Source organism: Coniosporium apollinis, assembly GCF_000281105.1.
Source record: "Coniosporium apollinis CBS 100218 chromosome Unknown supercont1.33, whole genome shotgun sequence".
Classification (NCBI taxonomy): domain Eukaryota; kingdom Fungi; phylum Ascomycota; class Dothideomycetes; genus Coniosporium; species Coniosporium apollinis.
This window is the reverse complement of record NW_006913295.1, coordinates 139990-162876: the sequence shown is the minus strand read 5'-3', so window position 1 is coordinate 162876 and position 22887 is coordinate 139990. Positions and strand designations below refer to the sequence as shown.

The 22887-nt window shown below is 55.3% G+C and overlaps 10 protein-coding genes across 10 annotated transcripts; 4 read left to right on the top strand and 6 right to left on the bottom strand.

The window, feature by feature from the left end:
* Positions 1–536: 536 nt before the first annotated feature.
* On the top strand, positions 537–2018 carry W97_06543 (uncharacterized protein; the record flags this gene model as incomplete). The annotated part of the gene is made up of 1 exon (XM_007784417.1): positions 537–2018. The coding sequence occupies one exon, from the start codon at positions 537–539 to the stop codon at positions 2016–2018; it is 1482 nt and encodes a 493-aa protein (XP_007782607.1).
* A 1097-nt stretch (positions 2019–3115) lies between these two features.
* On the top strand, positions 3116–3535 carry W97_06542 (uncharacterized protein; the record flags this gene model as incomplete). The annotated part of the gene is made up of 1 exon (XM_007784416.1): positions 3116–3535. The coding sequence occupies one exon, from the start codon at positions 3116–3118 to the stop codon at positions 3533–3535; it is 420 nt and encodes a 139-aa protein (XP_007782606.1).
* Positions 3536–3959: 424 nt separating this feature from the next.
* On the top strand, positions 3960–4360 carry W97_06541 (uncharacterized protein; the record flags this gene model as incomplete). Its single annotated transcript, XM_007784415.1, has 3 exons — positions 3960–4012; positions 4068–4143; positions 4211–4360. 3 exons carry the CDS (start codon positions 3960–3962, stop codon positions 4358–4360), a joined length of 279 nt encoding a protein of 92 aa, XP_007782605.1.
* Positions 4361–5705: 1345 nt separating this feature from the next.
* W97_06540 (uncharacterized protein) lies at positions 5706–7393 on the bottom strand (the record flags this gene model as incomplete). Its single annotated transcript, XM_007784414.1, has 3 exons — positions 5706–6828; positions 6883–6987; positions 7041–7393. The coding sequence occupies 3 exons, from the start codon at positions 7391–7393 to the stop codon at positions 5706–5708; spliced, it is 1581 nt and encodes a 526-aa protein (XP_007782604.1).
* A 2008-nt stretch (positions 7394–9401) lies between these two features.
* W97_06539 (uncharacterized protein) lies at positions 9402–11336 on the bottom strand (the record flags this gene model as incomplete). The annotated part of the gene is made up of 1 exon (XM_007784413.1): positions 9402–11336. The coding sequence occupies one exon, from the start codon at positions 11334–11336 to the stop codon at positions 9402–9404; it is 1935 nt and encodes a 644-aa protein (XP_007782603.1).
* A 1453-nt stretch (positions 11337–12789) lies between these two features.
* Positions 12790–13333, bottom strand: W97_06538 (uncharacterized protein; the record flags this gene model as incomplete). The annotated part of the gene is made up of 2 exons (XM_007784412.1): positions 12790–13029; positions 13100–13333. 2 exons carry the CDS (start codon positions 13331–13333, stop codon positions 12790–12792), a joined length of 474 nt encoding a protein of 157 aa, XP_007782602.1.
* Positions 13334–14858: 1525 nt separating this feature from the next.
* Positions 14859–16474, bottom strand: W97_06537 (uncharacterized protein; the record flags this gene model as incomplete). Its single annotated transcript, XM_007784411.1, has 3 exons — positions 14859–15791; positions 15857–16257; positions 16309–16474. 3 exons carry the CDS (start codon positions 16472–16474, stop codon positions 14859–14861), a joined length of 1500 nt encoding a protein of 499 aa, XP_007782601.1.
* Positions 16475–17337: 863 nt separating this feature from the next.
* Positions 17338–18162, bottom strand: W97_06536 (uncharacterized protein; the record flags this gene model as incomplete). The annotated part of the gene is made up of 2 exons (XM_007784410.1): positions 17338–17708; positions 17784–18162. 2 exons carry the CDS (start codon positions 18160–18162, stop codon positions 17338–17340), a joined length of 750 nt encoding a protein of 249 aa, XP_007782600.1.
* Positions 18163–18831: 669 nt separating this feature from the next.
* W97_06535 (uncharacterized protein) lies at positions 18832–19239 on the bottom strand (the record flags this gene model as incomplete). The annotated part of the gene is made up of 1 exon (XM_007784409.1): positions 18832–19239. One exon carries the CDS (start codon positions 19237–19239, stop codon positions 18832–18834), a length of 408 nt encoding a protein of 135 aa, XP_007782599.1.
* Positions 19240–21133: 1894 nt separating this feature from the next.
* W97_06534 (uncharacterized protein) lies at positions 21134–22696 on the top strand (the record flags this gene model as incomplete). Its single annotated transcript, XM_007784408.1, has 1 exon — positions 21134–22696. One exon carries the CDS (start codon positions 21134–21136, stop codon positions 22694–22696), a length of 1563 nt encoding a protein of 520 aa, XP_007782598.1.
* Positions 22697–22887: the final 191 nt, after the last annotated feature.

Here is a 22887-nt window from a genome sequence, read left to right as displayed (position 1 = left end):
CGCATCCACCGCTTTCTACTGGCCTGCCTGACGCTCGCCAAGCGTCGCGTCCCTGTCGATTGACAAACCTCAAGCTTTCCTTTTGCTGATATCCACGCCCGCCGACACGCACGCCTAGCCAACGCCCTTTGCGCCGACGCTCTCCTCGCCGTTCAGCCCCCCTTTACGGACAGGTAGACAGACGCAAACAGGTCGCGGACAGCACGCCTTCCCATCGTAACACATCAGCGCCCCGTAATTGCGCTGAAAGTGCGAACCCGCGAATACCCTCCCCGCACCCAACAGTTGTCCGCGCCGGGCTTAGTAAAGCTTGTGTCGTTGTCACTCGCGCGTACAAAAAGCTTCTTTCACTGTCTTGGTATACGCGAACCTCGCCGCGCGCAACTTAGGGCACATTGATATCAACACCGAGCGGAAGCGTTACAGTACCTGGCAGCACTACTGCTTATCGGCACAACAGCTGCATCGGCCATACGAGACAGAGCGTTGACAGCCTTTCTGGTTAACGGGTCTGCGGGCTCCTGCCTCCTGCCGCTATGGCCGCCGTTCTCTCGCCGCAGACCACGTCGACCTCTCCACCGACGCAGCTCCCACCACGCGCCTCCCCTCCACCAAATACCAGACTACCTACACTTCCCCCACTGGTAACCTCACCATCTCAACAGCCAGCCAATACACCTCGCAGGCCGTCCTACGCCAACAGGCGCCTGTCCGCCTTTTCCAACACCTCTGCGGCCTCCCGCTCGCGGCCACAATCCACAGTCTTCCCCATCTTCCACTCCAGCCTCAGCTACACACTCGTCCAAGACTTTGCCTACTCGCCCGACAACCCGCTCTTCTACGGGCCCCTTCCCGAGCAGTCCCCCGAAGCATCGACGCCCGCGAGCGAATACCACAGGCGGCTGTCGGACCCCCCGCCGCGATGGGACAAGCAGCAGGGGCAGTGGTCCGCGCCGTCGTGGGTCGCAAGCACAGGGGAGCAGCTGCCACCAACATACTTTGGCGACGGGCCGCCGTACGCCGAAGACGAGGACATCCACTCCCCCGTCGTGACGAGCGCGAAACACAAGAAGCAGAAATCAAACTACGTAAGCTTCGACAGCGCGCGGGGCCGCACGCGCGAGTTCCACGAGGGGGGCCGAAGAGGTAGCTACACCGGCACAAACGGCGACGGCAGCCGCATCTTCTACGACGAGGGACCGGACGACGTGGCCGGCGGGCCGGGCGGGGAATACATCACCTACGACGCGGAGCCCGCATCACACTCCCTCCACCCCCCCTCCGGAACAGATACAAAGCGCGACTCACACTTCGCGACCACGCTCCCTAACCGCTCGTATCCGCAGCCCCAGCACCACCAAAACCACACCCACGCGCTCCACTCCTCCAATTCTCCGTCCCCGAGTCCGACATCATCTGAAGCCTCCGACGACGATCCGGATTTGACGTCTCCAACTGGCCTGCATCCTCCCTCTGCGCTGCACGCCTCCCGCTTCAGCCGCGACTACCAGTTCACCATCGCGTCGCCGGACGAGGAAATGCACGGCAAAGCCGTCGCGCTCTACGATTTTACTCGCGAAAACGAAAACGAGCTCCCGCTCATTGAGGGCCAAGTCATTCTCGTGTCTTACCGCCACGGGCAGGGCTGGCTTGTTGCACAGGATCCGCGGACGGGGGAGAGTGGGCTCGTGCCGGAGGAGTATGTCCGGTTGCTAAGGGATATTGAGGGCGGGTGGGGGGGTTGGGCTGGGGTGGGTGCAGGGGGAGAGGAGGGGGTGGAGGGGGAGGTGGGGGAGTACTATACGCCGGTTGTGAGTAGCTTTAGTACGAGTAGTCGGGACTTGGAGCCGTGGGCTGGGGTGGGGAAGCAGGTCGTGCCGGGGGAGGCGGATGCTGTGCCGAAGGACGGGGAGGAAAAAGTGGAGGCGGAGGGACGGAGAGCTGGAGGGGAGCAGCAGGATGAGGAACAGCATGCGCGGCAAGCGAGACGAAGAATGGGAAGCCAGAAGGATGGATGAGGTGGGGATGATACGTTTGATTCGTTTGAGGTAACTGGAGCGCATGTGCGGCATTTTATGTTTGTTGCCATTCCGAAGGTCTCCCTCGCTGCTCTTCATTTCAAGCGGCATATTCCTTGTCCTTCCCTTTACTCTTGGTTCGCGCATCTCGAGTATGCCTGGGGAGTTTTCCAAACATCTTGGGCGGCCGTTGTCAGCTTTTATGGCTTGTCTTTGGATATCATGACCTGCATCAAGGCGGGAGCGGTTCTTTTGGGTTTCAGAGGAGGTGATGAGGTGTACTATCTGATCGTCTCCGGGGTCTGCTGGAAGGAGTGGACAAGCGGCTAGCTACGCTAAAATGCAGTAGGACGGGGTACCCGTGGTTGAACGAGATCTTTAAGCCTTGCCTATCTGGGTAACATCATATTCGCTCTGCGCTGAGTTCAATATGCCGGATGGGGCAGCCTCGTTATCTTGATTATACTTCTAGCCCAAGAAGTTCAGCAGGTTGAGGACGCAGCTCCGGAGTCTCTCTGCATTAGGAGAGTGTGCACCTCTATAGCGTAAGCCACTTCCCAGTATGGGTTCACACTCCGGCTACCTCAACAGTTATCCAAAAGTGTTGCGATTCCCCTAAGAAAGCATTGTCAGGATAAAGCATTAAAATGAGGCCTCCCAGAAGAACTGAAGGGAAGCAACAATAGGCGCAAGAGTCTTGACTGGCAACCTCACTCTCTAGACTCTGCCGTTGGAGAAGGCACATTTGCTGTGCGGCTCATCTAAAAAAATCTATATCTCATCAAACCATGAGGTAGGTTGTGATCCGCTCAAGGCGCGTAGAGCAGAGACAAAGGAGCAAGAACACAAGACACAATCAAACAACAAACTCTGGCTTTTTTCTTTCACCGCCTTACAATCCCACTCCAACACCATCAAATATCCCGTATCTTTGCTATTGTTCACACCGATCGTATTGTTCGCTACCTTGTTATACCCGTCCGGAGCCGCAGCAAGTCCTAACACATCATCTATACGGATATTCACCGTTCATACCAATCCAAATCACAGTCTCTACCATATCACCCCACACCATCAACTATCAGTCAGGATCCACCATGCACTTCACCACCGCGCTGATCGCGCTCCTCAGCGCCCCCCTGATCCTCGCCGCTCCCTCCGCCGACGCCCTCCCCGACCGCCACTTCCGCCCCGAGCAGACCAAAGACGAGCGCATCAAGCTCAAGATCACCTCCCAGAGCATCGGCACCTGGAAGCCGGACATCAAGATCAACGCCTGGCGGAGCGTGGCCAAGGACCTCAAGAAGCCCTCCGGCCCCTTTTTCGAGCAGGTCTGCTTCGACAACCCGACCAAGGCGGGGCGGGGGCACTATGTGTGTGTTTTTGACAACGGCGCGGGGGGCAGGGTCACGGGGAACGATGGGAAGGAGATTATTTTGAATGCGCTGCACGGGTGTCAGAAGGTGCAGAAGGCGGTTTATGCGGTTAAGTGTTGCAAGGATTTTTGTGTTAGGTAAGGGGGTGGAGGTTGCGCCGAGAGAGCGGCTTGGAGGAGGCTATTGCTGTGGCGTGGAAGTAGGCGCCTGATAGATGCATTAATCCAATTTATGCTCCATTTGCGAGCAGGGCTGTCTCCTACTCTTATGAGCGTTGCAAGAGGCGCTTGAATTCGTCGCATTCCGCTCCGCTCTCGCGCTGAGATGTTGCGTCAAGTATTTTGGCTCTGTTGACTATATGTTAAATCGAAAAGACCACATCCAAGATGTGGGGTTGCTCAACCCACCATACGCTCCTATGGCCCCTGCACAGTGCTCCTGCACCCCACAGCCCGCTAGCGGCGCCACCCGCTCTCGTCCCGCTTCCGCGGCCTCCAAAAATTTCCAGCCAGAGTTCCACCTCCCTCACCCGCATATCAGAACCACTCCACGCCGCTCAGCAGCCATGGCACAAGGCGCCGTCAAAAAAGCCGCCAAGCCCGCCGGCGTCACCAAGAGGTACCTTGTGTCTAGATCAAGCAGCTTTTGTCTGTAAAATCTGACATCCTTGCAGCCAGCGCACACAACGCGGCGCCCGTGTCATTGCGCCTAAGAAGGTGAAGCTGATACAGCAGCAGAAACTGGTCAAGGTGGGCATTCCTCAATCAAGGCGTAGTCGGCGGATGGATGGAGAGGAGAGAAGCTAAGGAAGCGCAGAAACATACATCCGGCCTCACGGCTCTGACGGAGAAGAATCTCGCGGAGAAGGCGGGACATCTGGAATTGCTGAGGGGTGGGAAGAAGGACAAGAAGGGCGGAAAGGGGGCGGAGAGGAAGGGCGAGAAGGGAGAGAAGAAGGGCAAATAAGTGGAAGTTATCACAAGTGGGTGGACGAAGAGCTCGGATGGTGACGGCATAGGCATAGCGTTTTAACGGGAAGATTGCATGGCATAGGGTGTATGGCGCACAAGGGATATCGAGGGCCGGTTCTCCTGATGGTCGTGCTGCAGGCTCGCTATCGTCGCGTGTTCGATCTTGGACGCGCATGTGCGGATGACTTGAGAAGGGGCTTGAGTCTCTCGGGCACATGAAGATGTGGAAGAGCAAGGCAGAGCCCAGCAGCATCTGTGGCATAGATCGCCAGCCACATGATCAAGATCCAGTCGCATCTTCGTTTAAGGCACCAATTCTCTTTTCCTTTCGGGGTGGCATCGCTATTTGTGTCTAGTACGAGAAGCCTGCAGTTAGACGGGTAATGTGGAGCGGAACTAAAGACGATAGTCTGACGACGCAACACAGGTGAATGGAGACACGATAGGAAACTCCCTTCTCAGCGCTGGAAGCACAATCTGACTGGCTACAAGCAGTTCTTGTTGATCGCTCTTTGCAACCTTCACTTACGTGCAGATGGAAGACGAAAGCCTTGGTGAGCGGAAGATGATACCGCATAGGCGAACAGAGTCGTAATTCATGATATTCGTTAGTGTATTCATGCGGTTACCAGGACGAAGACGATTTCAACATGCGATAGGCATTTTCCCGAATCACGATTGAATTTGAGATCTTTCCTACAGGGCTGAACAGACTGTGTTGTTGTTCTCGATGGAAGAGTAGATAGCAATGGCCTAAGGGCTATTCGAAACGGCGCTTCTCGGCTGGTGGCTTTTGCAATCGGATTCACCATCAAACTAGACTCATGATCTTGTCAACTGTAGAGCAGCTGGACCGGTTCTACACGATAATCAAAAGATGCTCAGCAATTTAGCTCTTTAATGCAATCGATCAGCTAAGAGGTCTTTGAGCTGTGAACTTTACCTAAGGCCTATCCAGCTCCAGGGCTATGAGTAGCTTTCAATGCGGCAGCCAGCTTTCCGGATGGCCCTTGACCCTTGTCCGAGGAGAGAAGTTTCCGCTTCTTGCTCGGCGCAGTAAAAGATCTTGGCTTCAGCTTTGCGACTCCCTAATTACTCTTATCTTTTTTGAAATGTTCCTGGTTTCTACGAGTCAAAGTATCCAAGGCAGTGATAGGATGAAAGCCTTCGATTGAGAGATCGTTGTGAAGTATCATCTATATGATATCCAAATACAATGGACCAAAACACCTTACTCTCATCTGCCTCATAAAACCGTGAAATGCTCATAAAAAAACAACCACCATATCTACAGCGTCTGTCCTGTCTAGGTATCATCACAACCCAACCTCTAATCCCGCTCATGCGCTGATCGATGCCGCCCTCAACGCCTTCCGCTGCTTCCTCAAGTCCCTCGTGTACTTGACACCAAAGCCATGCTTGAACACCTCCTGGACCTCCTCGATCGTCAAGCCTGAGACCTCAGGATAGAAGAAAATGATAAGCACCCAGCCGATACCGCAGATGGCCGCATAGAAGCCGAACGCGCCGGACGGGGTGAGCGACTTCATCATGGTCAAAAACGTCGACGAGACGATGATGTTGGAGCCCCAGCAGCTGCAAGTCATGAACATGGTGCCGGCAGCGCGGACCTCCATGGGGAAGAAATCCGTGCTCATCCAGGCCGTGTTGCCGACGGAGATGCCGTAGAAGAAGACGAACCAGATGATGAAGATGAGGACTACGATCGCCGGCGCTGTGATGGTGGCTGAGCGGATCTCGAGCGTCTCGGTGTTGATCGGGATAAAGCTGAAGGCAATGGCGACGGCGAGGAGACCAGCGGACATGCCCCAGACGGTGGAGACGAGGACGCGGCGGCGGCCCCAGGGGTCAACCATCATCATGTTGGCCCAGGTCATGACGAAATTGGTGCCTGCGACGACGAGACCGACGGCCACAGGGTTTGAGAAGCCGACGAGCGCGAAGAGCGTAGAGCTGTAGTACATGAGGGTGTTGAAACCGGACATCTGGGAGATAACCATAAGGCCGCAGGCGCAGACGAGGGCGCGGAAGTTGCTGGGAACAGAGTGTAGTTTCTTGATGAGGAAGATCATGCTCTTGCCCTCGGTAAGAGTCTTCGCAGCCTGGACGGCGCGGGCAATAATGGCCACCTTGTCGTTGACCTGCTCGGGAGTGGCGTGCTTATAAATGCGACCAATGACGACGGCGGCCTCGTCTGTCTTGCCGTGGAATACTAGCTGGCGGGGGGACTCGGGGCAGAAGGGCAGAAGGCAGGCTAGGATGACGGAAGGGACGCCGCCAAGACCGACCATGTATCGCCAGCCGTGCGGGACGTTGGCAAAACCAGCGCCGATGCCGTAGGAGATGACTTGGCCGCCGGTGATGGACATGTTGTTGAGACCAATCATGCGGCCACGGAACTTGGTGGGGGCGATCTCGGCGATATATAGGGGGACAACCATGCTATTGCTGCGTTAGATGATGTAAATGACGAGCTTTGTAGATAGATCAACTCACGCAGCGGATCCAACGCCTAGGCCGACGACGAAGCGGCCAACAGCCATCTGAGCCATAGAGTAGGCAGCGCCCTGAATGATGGCACCGATGGTGAACAAAACGCAGCTATATGCGAATTAGTCTATGCTCCGATATATTTCAGAGGAGAGGATACATACTCAAGGTAGATAGCGGCCTTACGCCCATATTTATCAGCAGTGAGACCGGCAATGATGGCACCAACGAAGGCGCCACCAGAGCAAAGCGAGGTGATCAATTCCTTCTCGTGAGCGGCGAGTTCGTGGCCGAGCGAGTCGCCAAGATAGACGAGGACGGCAGAAATGATACCAGTGTCGTAACCGAATAGGGCGCCGGCGATAGAGGCGCAGAAGGCAACGAGCCAGATGAACTTGCCCGTTGGCGTCTCCTCTATCGAGTCTAGAAGTGTGACTTGGTCGTCGCTTCCAGCGTACTCGTTTTTGACCGTCTGCGCCAACTTCTCGTCATCCATGATTGGTGCTCCGTAACCCATTTCGGCGGATTGGAAGGGCTGTTCTGATATGTATATAGTGATGGTATAGAAGATCAGGGGCCGAATGGACCTTCGAGGAGTGGAGGGAGGTCACGCCGGTGAAGCGATTGCAGAGGAATCCTAGTGATGAGGGATTGTTCTCAAGGTCTTGCTTTGAAGCTCTGGAGACTCATCTTGACGGGGGACATGAGGATGTTATATACAGAGACTCACAGCATCTCTGTGACACCAGTCTTCGAGGCCAATTCTCATGGCTCCACATCTGGGGAAAATGGCCGGTAAGGTCCAGATCTGGGGTTGCTGCCGCTGCTGCGCTACGAATTACCCCAGGATCCCAGTAAGGCGATCGGCACAGAGTAGCACTGTCGCTCAACTGCCGTTACTGGCTTCCCAAGACAAGGGCGGGGGTGGAGAACGATCCGGGGTCCTGCGGCGACAACAAGGATCTCTTAGGGCAGAAGCCACATGTCCGCCCGGGGATAGCGACGGCGCCAATGTACGAAACGCGCATCCAGCCAGCGTTGCCTCGGTGGTTCATTGCAGATCTGACATCGAGCTAATTGCAGCACGCTGGAAGAGACTTTTCCCCATCACACTTGAGGTTTCAGCCGCTCCATACGGAGGTAGCTACCAAAAGTGGCAAGACACGTTAAGGCAGCCACAACAGCGCTAGCACGCATCTTTACCATTTTAGGTTAGTGGTAAGCAGGGATACAAGCTCTAGCTCAGATCTAAGCAGCATTGATATTAAGACCTCCGTCTAGTATATGGATAATGTTAAGTTGTCTGCCGAATGCATTCTACACATAAAAGTGGTGAACAGGCTGACCGAAGGTTAACACTATGAATTGATGCCAGAGCTCTTGACTTGCGGCCCAGCCTCTGTACCCGGCTTACTTGAAGAAGCTAGAGTTGAATAGCTCCCGCTGTGGCTGTGTTAGCGTGTCTTGCGGCTCCTCGTGGAAAGGCGCGGGAGGATCTGGGGTAGATAGAAGGCATGGCGGAGGGACAGCGCGGACAACACCGCGTGCCACCTCTCCACCCTCTAACAAGCAAGGGATCCGGGGAAGAGAACCTTACTTCAGTTAACTAGGATATGATCGGCGAGGAGTATCCGTAGCCAGCATCGATTAACGTACGCGCTACAGGTCGACACTGCGTTCCTGTTTGGGAAAGTCGAATGCAGGTATATTAGGCGGTGTGCGCTCACTTGATTGCATAAGGGGCAGGTGTCGGCGAGGCACTGAGGGCGGGCCGAATTACCTCTGTTTGCGACCGCCGGCTTGCCGAAAGCCCGTGCACACTGAGGCGCTGCTGCGGCTGAAGCTGCGGCGGACTGTAGACGCCAAGGGCGTAGACGACATATTGAAGTCTTGCCTAGGTGACCTATTCCGGAGTTCACGATACACGGTGTAGAGACTGGACACAAACCTAGATTCTAGAAAGGGGAAGTGTGCGTATAGTTGACAAGTTGCGACATTAGGGTCACCAAACTCACTATGGTGATCTTGCGATCTGGCCTGTGAAGTGACGCTCAAAGGCCTTCGCTGTCCCACAAGATACAGATCGATGATCTGTAATTGAACTATCGTACTAGGCTGCATGAGGGCGCGGATGGGAGAGAGGGTCTGCTGGGACGGCGCACTTGGCACGGCTGCGGCGCTGGATTCCTGCAGTGATACCCCCAGGAGCCCAGGCAGGTCGAGCCACAAGCGAGATTCATTGCCAACTTGCTGGGTCGATCTCCGCTCAGAAGCTATTTCGTATAGGTGATAGGTTGGTGACAGGTCATGGAGCGGGGCGAAGGATCTGGGTGGTGATCATACGGATGGCGGCAAAGGGGTTGGCTGACTGGCACAGGAGGGATGCCCTGAGCAACCCCCTCTTTCATGCTTCTCCAAGGGCAGTTTTCCGCAAACATCGCCCTCCGTTTCGTATTGTTGCCCCGCATACATATGAAATCGCACAACCATTGCCAACAACCCAGAATCTTATTTCAATTCTAGTCTTAGCGTTCTTGTCTGTACATGTTAACGAACTCCCACATAGCGCGAAGTACGGCGACTCCACCACCCTGCGTCTCGACAGTCCGTCCTCGTCCGCGATCGTTGGCATCACCAGCAGTGTTGATAAGGCCAGGGGCGTCGGAGCCTGAATCCGCGATCGCCCTGGCTGGTCCAGTATGGGCTCTGCTTGCAGGCCTTGGAAGCCGATCCGGTGTACGAAGATGGTGATCATCCACTTCGAGGCCCTCCAGAACCATCCATTGCTTTTCACCTGAGACTGATACATCATTGCGATAGTCCACGGCTCCCTCCGGAAGAGGCGCTCCGTACTCCGCGCAATCGTCATCCTCGTAGCGCCCTCCCCACCACATTCCGAACTCGCCCTTTTCATTTCTCGTGTTCAATGCCGCACGAGCATTGTGCGTGACCCAGGGCGCATACTCTTTGCAGCTCTGTGCATGAAGCATTGACTCCGCCGGACTCGCCCAAAAAGTTTTCCCCGGTATCAGAGGCGTTCGAGGCAGCGGCTCGCAGAAAAGTGTAAGGTGGTGGAAGAAGATGCCCTTGAAAGTTTGTCCATTCTGAGAGCAGCTCCCTGAGGAGTCACAAACCTCCTCGAGGATGCCATAGCGACCTAGCCCAGCCCACCTTCTGTCGTGCGGGACTCCTTCATCAGGCCAGCCGGTCGCCGCCATGACATTTCGAATCAGTGTATGACCGTCCTCCAAGTAGCGAAGCTGGCCGGTTCCTTCCCACAATCCACGTAAACCGGAGAGCAGAACACCTTGGTTGTAGGTGTATACCATTTCATTCCGATCGTCGCACTTGCCGGTCCCGATACTACCATTGCGGTTCCATCCGCTGATGTGGAAGCCGTCGACATAAAGCCCCTTCTTGTTCGTCATGTTGCTCGTGCTGAGCCATTCATATCCTTCGACCGCTGCCCACAGATACTTGGGGTCATGCGGCCTCGCGGACGGAATATTTTGAGCATAAGCGTCGTCTTGAACAAATGGGGCTGAATTATCATCCCCTGGAAAGTAAAGATACATGCCAATGGATGCCGAGATAAAGAGCTGGTTGGTGATGGCGTTCTTGTACGGAGTCAGATGCGGGTTCCAGGTCATGCCGCCGCCGCATAGCTTCGTGTCCCAGCCGTGTGTGGTGATGTCGTAGAAAACGTGAGCGCGATGAGCGAAGGCGGCCTCGAACTGTTTGCCATACCAGCCGTCATACCGGGGCGAGGTGCCTGAGGAAGGATAATGCAGTTTCGTATGTAGGTTCATGAATCTAATGTTCTCGAGCCAGCCAAGAACCACCCATAGCATGTCGTCGTATGCTTGCGTGCGGATGCTGAACGCATTCTGTCCGAAATAGTACGCCACCGTATGCGAAAAATACTTGTTGATCTCATTCTCGATCCGCTGTCCTTCTATTGACGCTGGCGTAGCCTGGGTAAACGGTAGGACATATTCAAGAGATCGTGTGAGGGAGAACACAGAAGCGGACACATAGGTCCCCAGCACGGCCGATGTCCAGTCGATGGAGTCTGGCCATGTGCCTAACCAGAGCTCGAAGAAGTGCGTTTGCATTGTCTCAAGCGCGCCATGGAGTTCTGGCAGGGCATTTGATGGAGGTTCGGACGGCATCTCCTTAGCTCCTGGCGGCAGCATAGAGGGCTCAGCGTGGTAATCATGACGCTTGTTCCTGTCATTGTGCAGACCCTGGCCGTGCAACTTTGATTCTCCAAAAGACTGGATATATGCAGGGGAAATCTCGAAGTGCGCATGCGGACCCTCGCCCGACACTGCGGCTCCCTCTCCCACCTCTTTTGCAATCACCGAATGTGTGATGGCGAGCAAGTGAAGCGCCAGTATAATCCAGTGCCAGACCGAACGCCGTGCGCACCCCTTGAACAGATCCAAGTATAAAGCCATCATGCTCCAGCTCTTCTAGTCTCTATCATAGTCGAGGTAGGCCACCTGCTCCACCCAATGCGTCTAAAGGTGATGTGCGCCGAGGGTTTAGAGACCTCATACAGCGAGCGCTCGGGAGGGGCCAATGTAGAAGTAGCGGGCACACGACAGTGCCGTGCAACTGTAGCTTTCATATATCATGATCGTCGCAAAGCGCAGAACGGAGGAGATCTCTAAATAGCTTCGGTCATGTGGAGCTTGCCGATCTTTGGATGTCCAGGCCGGACTATCTTCGGCAACACTCAATGTGAATTCGCTAGCGTCATCCCCACACAAAAAGAGGATTCTGCATGAGGGCCGCGCAAAACGCAAAAGATATTGACAACGGTGGGACTCTTGAGATGCGTTAGTTATATGTTGCTTCGACTCCGGATCGAACTACAAACTTACCGAACCCACGAAGGTTGCCCCACAGGTAAACCTTGCTCTCAGCATTGGATCTCAGATAGCCTGAAACCTGCGCCATAACCACTCGGCCACGTTGCCTTGAAGGATTTTTGCCACTGTTTAATTTATATCCCCACCAGTCAATGCTCACCTTGAGAGGCTAAATCATGGACAATCTAGGAAACACAAAAAGCCTTAATACATTTTGCAATTTCCCAAATTGGTTTTAAGAGCTATCTTGTCATCGCGGTCATACAGAAATCCACTCATGTTACTTCAAAATGCGTGGAAGGCTGATACAGTGGAGCTTGGCATCCAACGTTTGATGGATATATTCGCCCTCACATTCCGACACATTTTGCTTCGACGATCAGCGACCAACCCAGGGTAAAAACTGCTATGGACAAGAGATGGCCTCGCACAGAGTTGAAAGCCAACTATCAAATCACGGCAGCTTGGACGGGGGGCGCCTATCTCATGCGATTATGCTGTGTCCTCCAATAACGCCTTGAAAAAGGCCGTCACTGCTTTACGCGAGATTGCCGCCGAAATCCAAGCGCCTCGGAAGAGTCGTCCTGCCATGCATACCTAACCCGCAGGCGTTCATCAGATCTAGATAGCATGTTGTCGCGCTCTTCTCGCCGCAGCGTAGCTGGTGAGTTCTCCTTGACCAAAGCGAGGGTTTCTCCTTGAGCATGTTGATGAGAACGCGGGGCAGGATTTCGAGATAACTAGGACTCCAGACATCCGTCCGGACGCTGACGAAGTTGTTGTTCAGTGAAGGGAGGAACGTCAATCAAGGCGCAGGCATCTAGTATCAAGTTAGCAGAGGGAACAGTTAGACCTCGCAGTTAGGTAGACTTACGTGTGATCAAGGTCAATGCCGGCCTGCCCTCGTATGAAGACAGGCTAGCAGGCGCTTTTATTGGTATCTCATCCCCACCCCGTATCCAGACGTGCTCACTGTTGCCCAACCTCGCTGGACAGAGCCAGCACCATGCTCCAATTTCTCTCCCTTATCCCTCGTTCACATATCCTCACCCCCCTCATCCTGTTCCTTCGCCTCCATCGGACTCCTACTCCTCGCCCTGCCCCCCTTCGCCAGCGGCCCACCTCGTCCTCCACGCCCCTGCTGCGCCTTTCCAGGCGGCGGCCTCACAAACGCAAAGTCGACCGTCAGCGTCTGATCCAGCAGCTTCGTGCCGTTGGCGCCCTCGATGGCGGCCTGAGCCTCTTTGAGCGTCGGGTATTCGATGAGGACATAACCCTACAACCCCTCCACGTCAGCAACTCCACTCCCACGCCACACCGCTTTGGGACAGATGGACGGGCCATACCTTGACATACCCCGTCCTCCGATCCAGATTCAAATGCAAGTTCTTAATCTCGCCGTACTCCCCGAACAGCTCCGTGAGGTCCTCCTCGCTGGCCTCTTCGTGTACGTTCGTCGCCATGATGATCCAGCCCTCAATCGAGCGCACGGCGGCGGCGCCGGCTTGGGTGCGTGGTTCACTGTTTTTCGCGTCCGAGGCTGGTTGTTGCGCGTCGACGTCCATTTCGGTGTCGGCCATTGTGGGTGGGTTGTGTGGATGACAGGTTGGCTGGAGGCGTGCGATGGGAACGTGTGATGGAGAGTGTTGCGCACTATCTGCTGGCAGTATGGTGCTGCGCTGAGCCAAGAAGGGCTGGCGAAGCGGATTGCTGAGGTTTGGGGAGTTGGTGCGTGGGCATGGCGAGGGAGGTCACTTTTGAGCCTGGACGTGAGCTTCACTTTGCGCGAGAGCCGAGCATCACACAGCGGAGATAACGAGGCACCCATGCAAACTTGTTTCAATTTATAGAAGCCGGCCTGCTCATTCTTGTTTTCTCACATGTGTTTCAAATATAAAAGATTCATAGACCGTGTCCGACCATCCGTTGGCGCTTCATTTGCGATTGTGGGCAGAAGTTGAGCTAATACTACAAGTCCTAGGAACTGCTCTACGGATGCCACTGAAAGCCCTACAACCACTTTGTGTTCTTAGTACCGCACCTCTTATTCCGACGTGTTGCAATTCGATAGCAACGACTGAGGGGAGGGTTACAATGCGTCCGAAGAGTGGCGCTTTCAGTTTATCTTTGCCTCCCCATAGATTACAGGTAGAGGTTGTACACAGTCCAATAAGGTCAATTGGTAGGGTGTACGAGCAAGAGCTATCATCGAGGTCTTGTTGCTGTCGAGTAACGCGCTCGCAACCGTGGATCGAGCAGGACTCGAATCATAACCTTCGTGCCATGATACGCGTAGCGGCATTCAAGCAAGTCAGCAAAAGCGCGTTCGTCAAGCGAATTTTGTGTGGAAACTCAGCGCACGATCTTCTGCCAGCGCTCAAAGCGGTGCGCGGCTGTACGGAAGCTCCCCCGGATCTCGGTGGCGGATCGGGCGTAAGCAGGACGTCCGAGGACTGAGCGCAAGCCCAGTCAACACCTGCAGATACGAATCACCCCTGCAGGAGTCTAAGAATATCAGTTGAACAAGCGGGCGGTGGATTAGTAGTTTCGGATTCCCCTCACGTCATCTATATCCAAGGTTTCATACAAGCGATGAGAGGTCAAAGAATGAAGAGCTATCGAAAGGACCAACCTATTGGTGGACTTACATTAACTGCCCCTATGAACAAGCAGTAACAAGCATGTATATGTTTCGTGGGAAGGGGAGCGGGCTCCTTGGGAACCACAGTCCATCAGTCTATACCCGACCGCCTAACGCAAGAGAGGCCATAACGCACTCACCAACGTCCCATTGAAGCCATGTCCCCGCGCACAGGAAGTGAGCACCGGTTGAGTTCTAGTACCATGAGTGCGAAATCGATAACAGCAAAACAGAAACCAGCAAACTTAGCTGCTCACAGCAAGGCCCAAGCAAAAAACAGTCCTCTCCGGCCACTCTGTCCACAAGGTGTATGCTTCGCATGTCGATCGGTCGGGTCCGGTCTCGGTCTCTCAAGAGTGTCTCTGTCTCTAAAAGAATGATCTCTGTCCTTTGAGGTGCGCCGAAACGTACTGTAGTCGTAACGGTAAAAGTCGAACCTGCTGAGAGAAAAGAGTATGGCAGGATCAATCCATCCTGTCTATGACATCGTCCTCTCCAAGCGCCGGCCCTGTGACTGCAGCCTCGGCCGGTCCGAGTACAGTCTCCTCTCTATAGTCTGGGACGAATGCGTACCTTGGCAACTGCGCCATCTTCTCCTCCGGACTGACATCGTTGTCAGTATACACCTGTCTCGTGTTCTTGTCCTTCTCCTTCTTCGCCTTCTTCTCCGGTCCAGCTTCAGTTGTCGCTGGTTTACTTCCGTCAACGTCTTTGGCGGCGCTGGAAATGAGTTCGTCCACTGAAGTTGCATTCGCTGGTGCGGGTTGTGGAGTATCGTATTGGGCTGAGCCTGGGGCGCCCTCTCTTGAATGGTCCTGCTCGCGAGTGCCACCCGTCGACTCTTCAGATACTTCATTGGGCGGCGCATGGCTCTGCTGAGGAGGGAAGCCGCCTGTCTGTGATGGGTTTGTGGCACCAGGAATGTGGCCTTGATGCATCTGCTGCAGTTGAAACGCGTTGACGTGCGGCGCTCCAAAGGAGGGACGTTGAGGCAAGCCAGGGGCTGCAGGCAGACTGCCTTGCCGGGATGGAATCGGGCCTGCTGAGGGATTGTGGTTATGAGGTGGTTGTGATGGACCTTGGTGGAACGGTGGTGACCCAGCCCCAAAGGGACGTGGCGGGCCACCTGGAAACTGCGGTGGGAAGGATGGCACACCGGGCTGTGGGTACTGTTGTCCGGGTGGTGGCGAGAAAGGGGAAGCGCCTGCTGGAGAGAACGGCGGCGGGCCCCCGAATCCTGGCTGTGAGAAGGGCGGATGTTGCTGGTACGGGGATTGGATAGGTGCCTGAGCATACTGAGGAGGCTGACCGTAGGGTTGCGTATATGCAGACTGGGGAGGTGTACCTTGCGGGCCTGAGAAGGCTGGCTGCTGCTGCATGTACCCAGGAGGTCCGGCCTGGAAAGGAAGAGGTCAGCATGTCGCGCTCCCGATGGATACTTCTGCAAGATGAGTCAACTTACGAAGCCTAATGGGCTATGGTTTATTGCTGGACTCTGTGCACCGTGGCCTGCGCCTAGCGGAGTGACATCGCCGCTGCTTCCACCTGCAGCCTCTTGCGCTGCCTTCTTCGCTTTATGCTCCGCCAGTCGTTTCTTCAAATCTGACGGTGATTCAAACTTGGGCTTCTTCGCTCCACCAGCAGCGGCTGTCCCGCCCGGTCCCGGGTTGCCTGTCGCAGCTCGTCGCTCTGCCTCGGCTTCGTAGTATTGTTGCAAGACACGCTGGTTATGCGATTGTATGACGTCTTCCGGAATGCCCTCCATGCCGAAGATCTCGATGTCCAGTCCGGCTCGATTCGGTAGCGCGTTCTCGACGTTGGTGAGGTTCTCCTTATGGACTTGATTCATGTGTACAGAAAGGCCTGGACCATTAACAGACGGATCATTCGGATGCAGAGGGTTCGTTGTCTTACCACCAGCGGTATTGAGTCTGCGACCACATCGCTCACACTTAAAGTGCTTGGCCTTTTGATGTGATATTAGGATCTTTAGGTCATCAAAGTCTCGCTCGCAGTAGTAACACCACGGCCGCGCGAGGACCTCTTCGACATCGGGGTGACCCCTCTTCTTTTTGCCCATTTCGAGACAGCGACGGGTCGTAAGGGAGATAGTAGTGGTGGATGGTTTACGTAGGTCGCGTTGTTGCGCCGGATAGTGGAGTGAGGGAGAGGTTGTAGCCTGTTATGCGGTTCGATGTCACCCATTCATGTCACGTGATAGGCTGCCTTATTCAGCCTCAAGCCGTGCGGCTCACAATTTTCCGTGAGACGACCAATGCTCCACTTCACCTTGGATATCGTCAGGCCCGCGACGGCCTTGTCATACCGCTCCTGACTACGCTCAAACACATCCATTGTCTTGTCGAGCTCTGCTGTTATTATAGCATTGGCTAGTTTTCTAGACTTGGACATGGCCTCGCAAACGAACGACAGTACCTTTACCACCTGGGGATACTTAATAGTAGCCATCTGTACATGAAAAACTCCGCTGGTTTCTCTCCTCTCACAACGGGTTTAGAGACCAAGAGAAATCCACCTCTTCAGCGGCGTGATATCGCCTTCGCCGCCCCTTTATCAGACGGCTTGCTGCGGACATTCAAGGGCTTGCTCACTATCGAGTCTCCAGCACGCAATCTCGTCCCAAGCCTGTGAGAAGGGGACGGCAATGTTGTATGTCAAGTAACCCGCAACTCCTCAAACCGGCTGCTTGCTCCATAATGGAGGCACCACAAGATCTTCACATGAAGAGCGGCTTTTCTTATTCGCGTCTTGCGTTGAGACCTGCTGTGAGCCGGTAACTGAGTGCTTTACTACTTTCAGTGAAGCCAAAGTTGCAAGAATAACACCTGGACCATCATAGTTCTCACTTTTGCTCTTCGGAGACCTCAATGAAGAGTGTGACTCCATGCGTACCTACATCAATCCGCACTTGATTGCACCCCTTTACGCCGGAGCCAATGCCATAAGACTGAAGTTCAGATTTCGCCCCTCTTCTCTCCTGATGAACTGCTTTACGATCTCCAGCCCGCGCGCTGATAGGAGGTCTTCGTTCGGTTCGATGGGTCCTCGGTCGACGGGTCCTTTCCGATCACCATCAAGCTCGTAGATATGACCATTCGCGTCCGACTTCACGAAGCACACGTAGTGGAAGTCAACTTCGGCCTCGGGGTCCGTGGGTACATCGGAGTCACCCTGCAGAGCGACGGCTTTGTACGCCGCTTCCAGCTCACCACTCTCCTCGAGTACTTTCGCACGCTGATTTGGCTCCAGAAGTAGAGAAGCAGCCAGCAGCCTCGCGAGCGGTGAAGCGGGAACTTACTCCTTGTCAGTCTTACAATCTCACCGACTTGCCGAGCTCAGACGGTAGTAAGGAGTATTGGCGGACTCACCGATATGCCCTTTCGCATCGCCGTTGCTCACAGCATGCAGGATGCCATACAAGCCACAAGCATTGTTGATCGTCTGTTTGAACCACATAACTGGCTGGTCATCGCCGGCGCCTTGATAGTCTCTTACAGTAGCTTCTTCCTGGGCCTTGTGCTTCTCGTATGCTTCTGACGTTGGGAAAACCAGGACCAAAGCAAGGACTGGACGAGGAATGAAGGACAGCAGATCTGGGTCATCAATGGAGAAGACGTCTTGAAAGGCAAGGGAAGGAGAAACGCCAAGCTGGTGTATGAGCTGGGTGAACAGCTCGGGGTTGGACTCGAGCGGTATGAAGTGCTTTTTGTAGACGATCGAACCTGGTGGCGGAGAAACCGTGTCCATCTTTCGACGGCTTCGTGCTGCAAGCTCGAAGAAGCGTGACTAGGTGCCGTGAGATGGCCTAAAACAGTCAATGAATGCTTCTGTGCATGGGGTTCCCGGGTCCCCGCTGTCTGTTGTCACGTTTCGCCCTGGAAGCACTCGAGAACCCTGCTATTGAAAGGACTGCCTGTCACTGCCATGCATAAGGTATTCAATAGTACGCTTCACCATCGTAGGATTCACATGGCGGGAATGTAAGGCCTTGTGAGACGGCTGCATTATCGACGTCGTACCCGTAAAAGGTATCCCAAACAGCATGTACGTGGCATCTCAGTCGCAAGAGCGTCTTGGCCTCCAAGAGGAGCATGATTATGTCTTGCGCTATTTGCTGGAGAACCACAAACGGGTTGTCCTATTCCTGCAACGCCACCAATGCACCAAGCCAAGCGGCCTGTCCAGCCCTACCCAACACGACCACTGCTCGCACCCACTCCCTTCCTCCACCGTGGTCCTAACACCGAAACCTACTTGTTCAGTCCACCGCGCTGCTAAACTAGCAAAGCAAACACCAGCGCCGCTACCAACAATTGCACGTGGGCCGCTCAGTAGGAATCGGGCCGTCTAGTAAGACGCTCCGCTCACCCGACAACCCTCCCCCCCCATCTAAAACCCCGGTCCCAAAAATCCCTCCTACGCATATCCCCCCAGCCCGTTGAAGCGCCAGCCCTCCCTCTCCGCGACCCCAACCGCCCACCTCCGGCTCTCACGCCGCCGGTGCAGCGCCACGCATCGCGGACACCACCCACGCACGCGCTGGGGCTGGCGCCGGCCGACGTAGCAGTGGCGGCGGGGGGTGAAGGGGATATAGGGGTTGCTGACTGACGGATCGTAGGGATCGGCGGCGGAGGGGGGCTGGTTGTTGGTGACCGAGGTATTGGGGTTAGGGTTGTAAAAAGAGGAGGGCTGGTTGTAGGGATCGCGGGGGTCGTTGATGCGGTGGAGTTGGTTGATGAGGTGGCTGCATTGTTTGAGGTCTATCGATTCGGAGGGGACGATGTGGTTGCAGGCGGTGTAGTGCGGGATGAGGATGAGGCACATGCTGGCCGTGTTGGCTGGAGGGCGGCAGTGGAAGCTTGAGTAGGTAGAGGGGAGTTGAGAGAGATGGCCTGAGGTGGACCAGATGAGTTGACAGAGGTCGGAAAGGTACCAGCCGAAACGTAAGAGCACTTGATGAGACCAGAATGAAATGTAAAGAGGTCCTGCCTGAATAGGGAAACAAGACCCCATCAGGCAAGCTTGTTGCTGTCCGCAGGCAACGGGACAAGCAGCCAAGTTGGTACTGACCTTGCTTGGTTCCTGATTACAGTCCGTGAGAAGTAAATTCGACATCGGCTGTATTGCCAGCAGTCAGAGGGAAGCAAAAAGGAACGGAAATCATGAGGCAAAGATAGCTGCATGGACTATTTGGAAGCATCGCTGGCAGGGCGTTCTGCCATCTACGCTCACCTACGTGTAGTTAGCTGGCCCTTCATGCTGCAGGGCTCAGAGCTCGTAGTTTCTGTCAATGGGTAGCACAACAGCAGCCGAGCCACATTGACCGGGAGGGATCATTTTTATACATCTTATCTTCTGTAGGCGGGACGATGACCGATTGGAGCAGGACAGCCCCGAAGGGCTTTCCGTCATGGTAGGGCGAGCCACGACCGCGGCAAAAGATTGAGGCAAAAGGCGGCGTAGTTTGTATGATGTTTGGTCCGCTTGTAGCAAAAAGAGGCACAAGCCGCACGTGACCCCCACGTAGTGCTGACGTTTGCTGGCCAGCAAGGCATGCCAGACAACCGTTTGCTGCCTCAATCTAGCCGGCAAGATCGTTGGATGTTGCTTGGTCACACCTGTCAGTGCGAGATGATCGGACGGGTTGTGAATGCCGAGGTGGGATATCTTGAGGCAGTCTATCTCGTGCTTGGTCCTAAGGTCGTAGATAGATCATGCATCTCTCCATGTTTCCGACCGGAGATAGATCTCTGGCCCGTCCTCTGAGGGTTGTGCGATACAGTGGGAATTGCCTGTGCCTGGAAGACGCAGCTCACCGGTGGGTTGGTTTGCACCCAGAGAGCTTCCTTCTTTGGTCGTGGCTCCAGAATCCGTGGGACGGAGCACTTACGATGGAGTACTGTCAGGGATTGCCGGACAATCTCTTCCATCTCAGACTCTACCCGGAGATTCGAAACGGTCTTGTCGAAAAGAGCCCAAGCTGACAGTCTGCCGTGTTGTGCTTCCTGTTGTAGGAGCGCGCCAATACTGCTGCTGACTACTACACCTACCTGAAATCTGGCTGACATAGTAGTAGTACGTTCGAACCGGCTACCAAAAAATAGATGAGAAGAAACCGCGGGTTCAGCTGCCAAGATTGGCGTTCTGAGATCCGTGATGGGACTGAGACTCTAGATTTGCTCGTATTCATACTCTTCTCACAAGCTCGCCCACCAGTACCCGTTGCAGTGACCACAACTCCTCGCAAGAGGGAGGAACACGGTTCTGCCTTGAAGATGAAAGCAGACGCGAAGTGATGGGAAGAGATGAGGTTAAAACAAAATGATCTCCTGCAAGGACCGCCCTTGGGAGACAGCCTGGGCGCACAACCCGGAAGGCGATCCGAGGCGTTCCTGCAGCTCATCAGCCAGCCACAACCCACGCATCTCCTATTTTTATCTCTCTTCGCCATAGCCGGCCCAGATCTTCCACACACGATTGCGATAGCACCCGCCGGTCGCCCTGGTGGCTTCAATGGGCCGTGGACTATCATGACACTTGCCCCAGAAGGGTCTCTAGACAGCCGGATGCGAACAATGGGCTGAATGCCTCCGAATCTAGGTAAGCTCAATGGCATGTGGCGCAACCCACACTCGAGTAAGGACTGCCTTACTCTCCTTGTACCTTGAGGAACCTCTTTTCGTCCGTTTACGCTCTTTTTACCTGTGTCGGAGTTCTGATGCTAGCCCGGTATTCGCGCCTCGGCGCTTTTTCTCTCTTCGCGTTTCTTCTCCTCGTCTGGGCAGGTTATCACAACGTTCTAAGGGGTAGCATCCGCCATGTGGCCCGGCCCGACGCACCCTCATCGCAGAATGCTGTCCACGACATATCACCTCCGCCGTCGACGAATGGAGGTCCAATCGAAGCAGCTCATGCCACCGCGTCCGGAATCCCCGTCACTACCGTACTGTCACTTTCAGCGACGCCTAAACCCCTCCCCTCCGCTCCATCAGGCCCCTCCCCCAACGCCTACGTCTTCTACGCCACCCAAAACGAATACGCCTGCTCCGTCCTCGTCAACATCGACCGTCTCCAAAACCTCTTTCACACCACCCACCGCATCTTCGTGCTCGCATCCCTCAAAGTCTCCACACCATTCATCCGCGCCCTCGAAGCACGTAACGTGACCGTAAGCGTACAATCCGCGCCGCCTCTCGCGCACGGCAGCGTCGGCTACTACGAAGACTGCCTGCTCAAGCTCCTCGGCTTCCGCATGCACGAGATCGATCCCACCCTCAAGCGCGTGCTGGTGTTGGACGCCGACCAGCTCATCGTGAATAGTCTCGACCACGTTTTCGAGCTCCCGGAGGTCGACCTCGCGGCGCCGCGCGCGTACTGGATCGCGAAGGACTTCTTCAGCAGCACGTTCATGCTGATCAACCTGAGCGACCGCCTCTGGAAGCGCGTCGAAGAGGGGATCAAGACCATCGCGCCGGATAAATACGACATGGATCTCGCGAACCAGTTGCTCGGGGATACGGTCATAATGTTGCCAGGGAGCTACGCGACGCCGAATAGCCACTGGGAGGACTGGAATATGCCGAAGTGGTTTAGACCTGAGGCTACCAATGACACAACGAGGGCGAGCGGGCCATTCGGGTTTGGGGAGGCGGCGGTAGGGGAGGAGAAAAAGCAAGGGTTGAGGAGGAGGAGGAGGAACGCGCCGCCGCCGCCGCCACTGTTCAGGGACGAGAACGGATGGCATAACGTGCACAGCGACGATGCGCCCTCAACGACCGGCTTCGTCGTGTCGGACGCGACTGCCACGCCCTGGCAAGCATCCTCGCATTCCTTGTCCTCGCACGCCGGGGACCACATCCACTCCTCCGCCTCCCCCTCACCCTCCTCAACAGCCAGATCCGAACCCGCCCCCGCCGCCCCTCTCGACCGCCTCGCCCCCATCGACATCCTCAGCCACCCCCTCCTCGGGCCCCTCCAATCCCTCGCCACCGCCACGAACGTGCTCCACTTCTTCGCGCTCGGCAAGCCCTGGAGCTACAGTCTCGCAGACGTGAAAGCAGCGCGGCCGTACGCGCACCCTGCGTTTGTCGAGCAGTGGCGCGTGTGGAGGACGGCGGCGCGGGATGTGTGTCCGGTTTGGACTGTGAAGGCGATGGAGAGGGTGAGGGTTGAGGTGGAGGCGAAGGCGGAGGATATTGGGACGATGGTTGGGGGGTGGGAGGAGGAGGAGTGGGAGTTGAAGGAGGTGGAGAGGGAGATGAGGGTTGTGGATGTGGTTTGAGGAGTGTTTGTTCTTGTGTCCATTTTATGAGGCGCGCTGGGATTGGAGTTTGGCGCATGAGTGTACGCGGGGATTCGGTCAAGGCTTCGCGAGTCTTCTTCGATTTGTTCACATTGCTCCTCCCTGGTCTTTCCGCAGCTTTTTCCACTGCAGGCGTTGCTTGGGCGCATTCTGGGTCAAAGCCGGTAGTC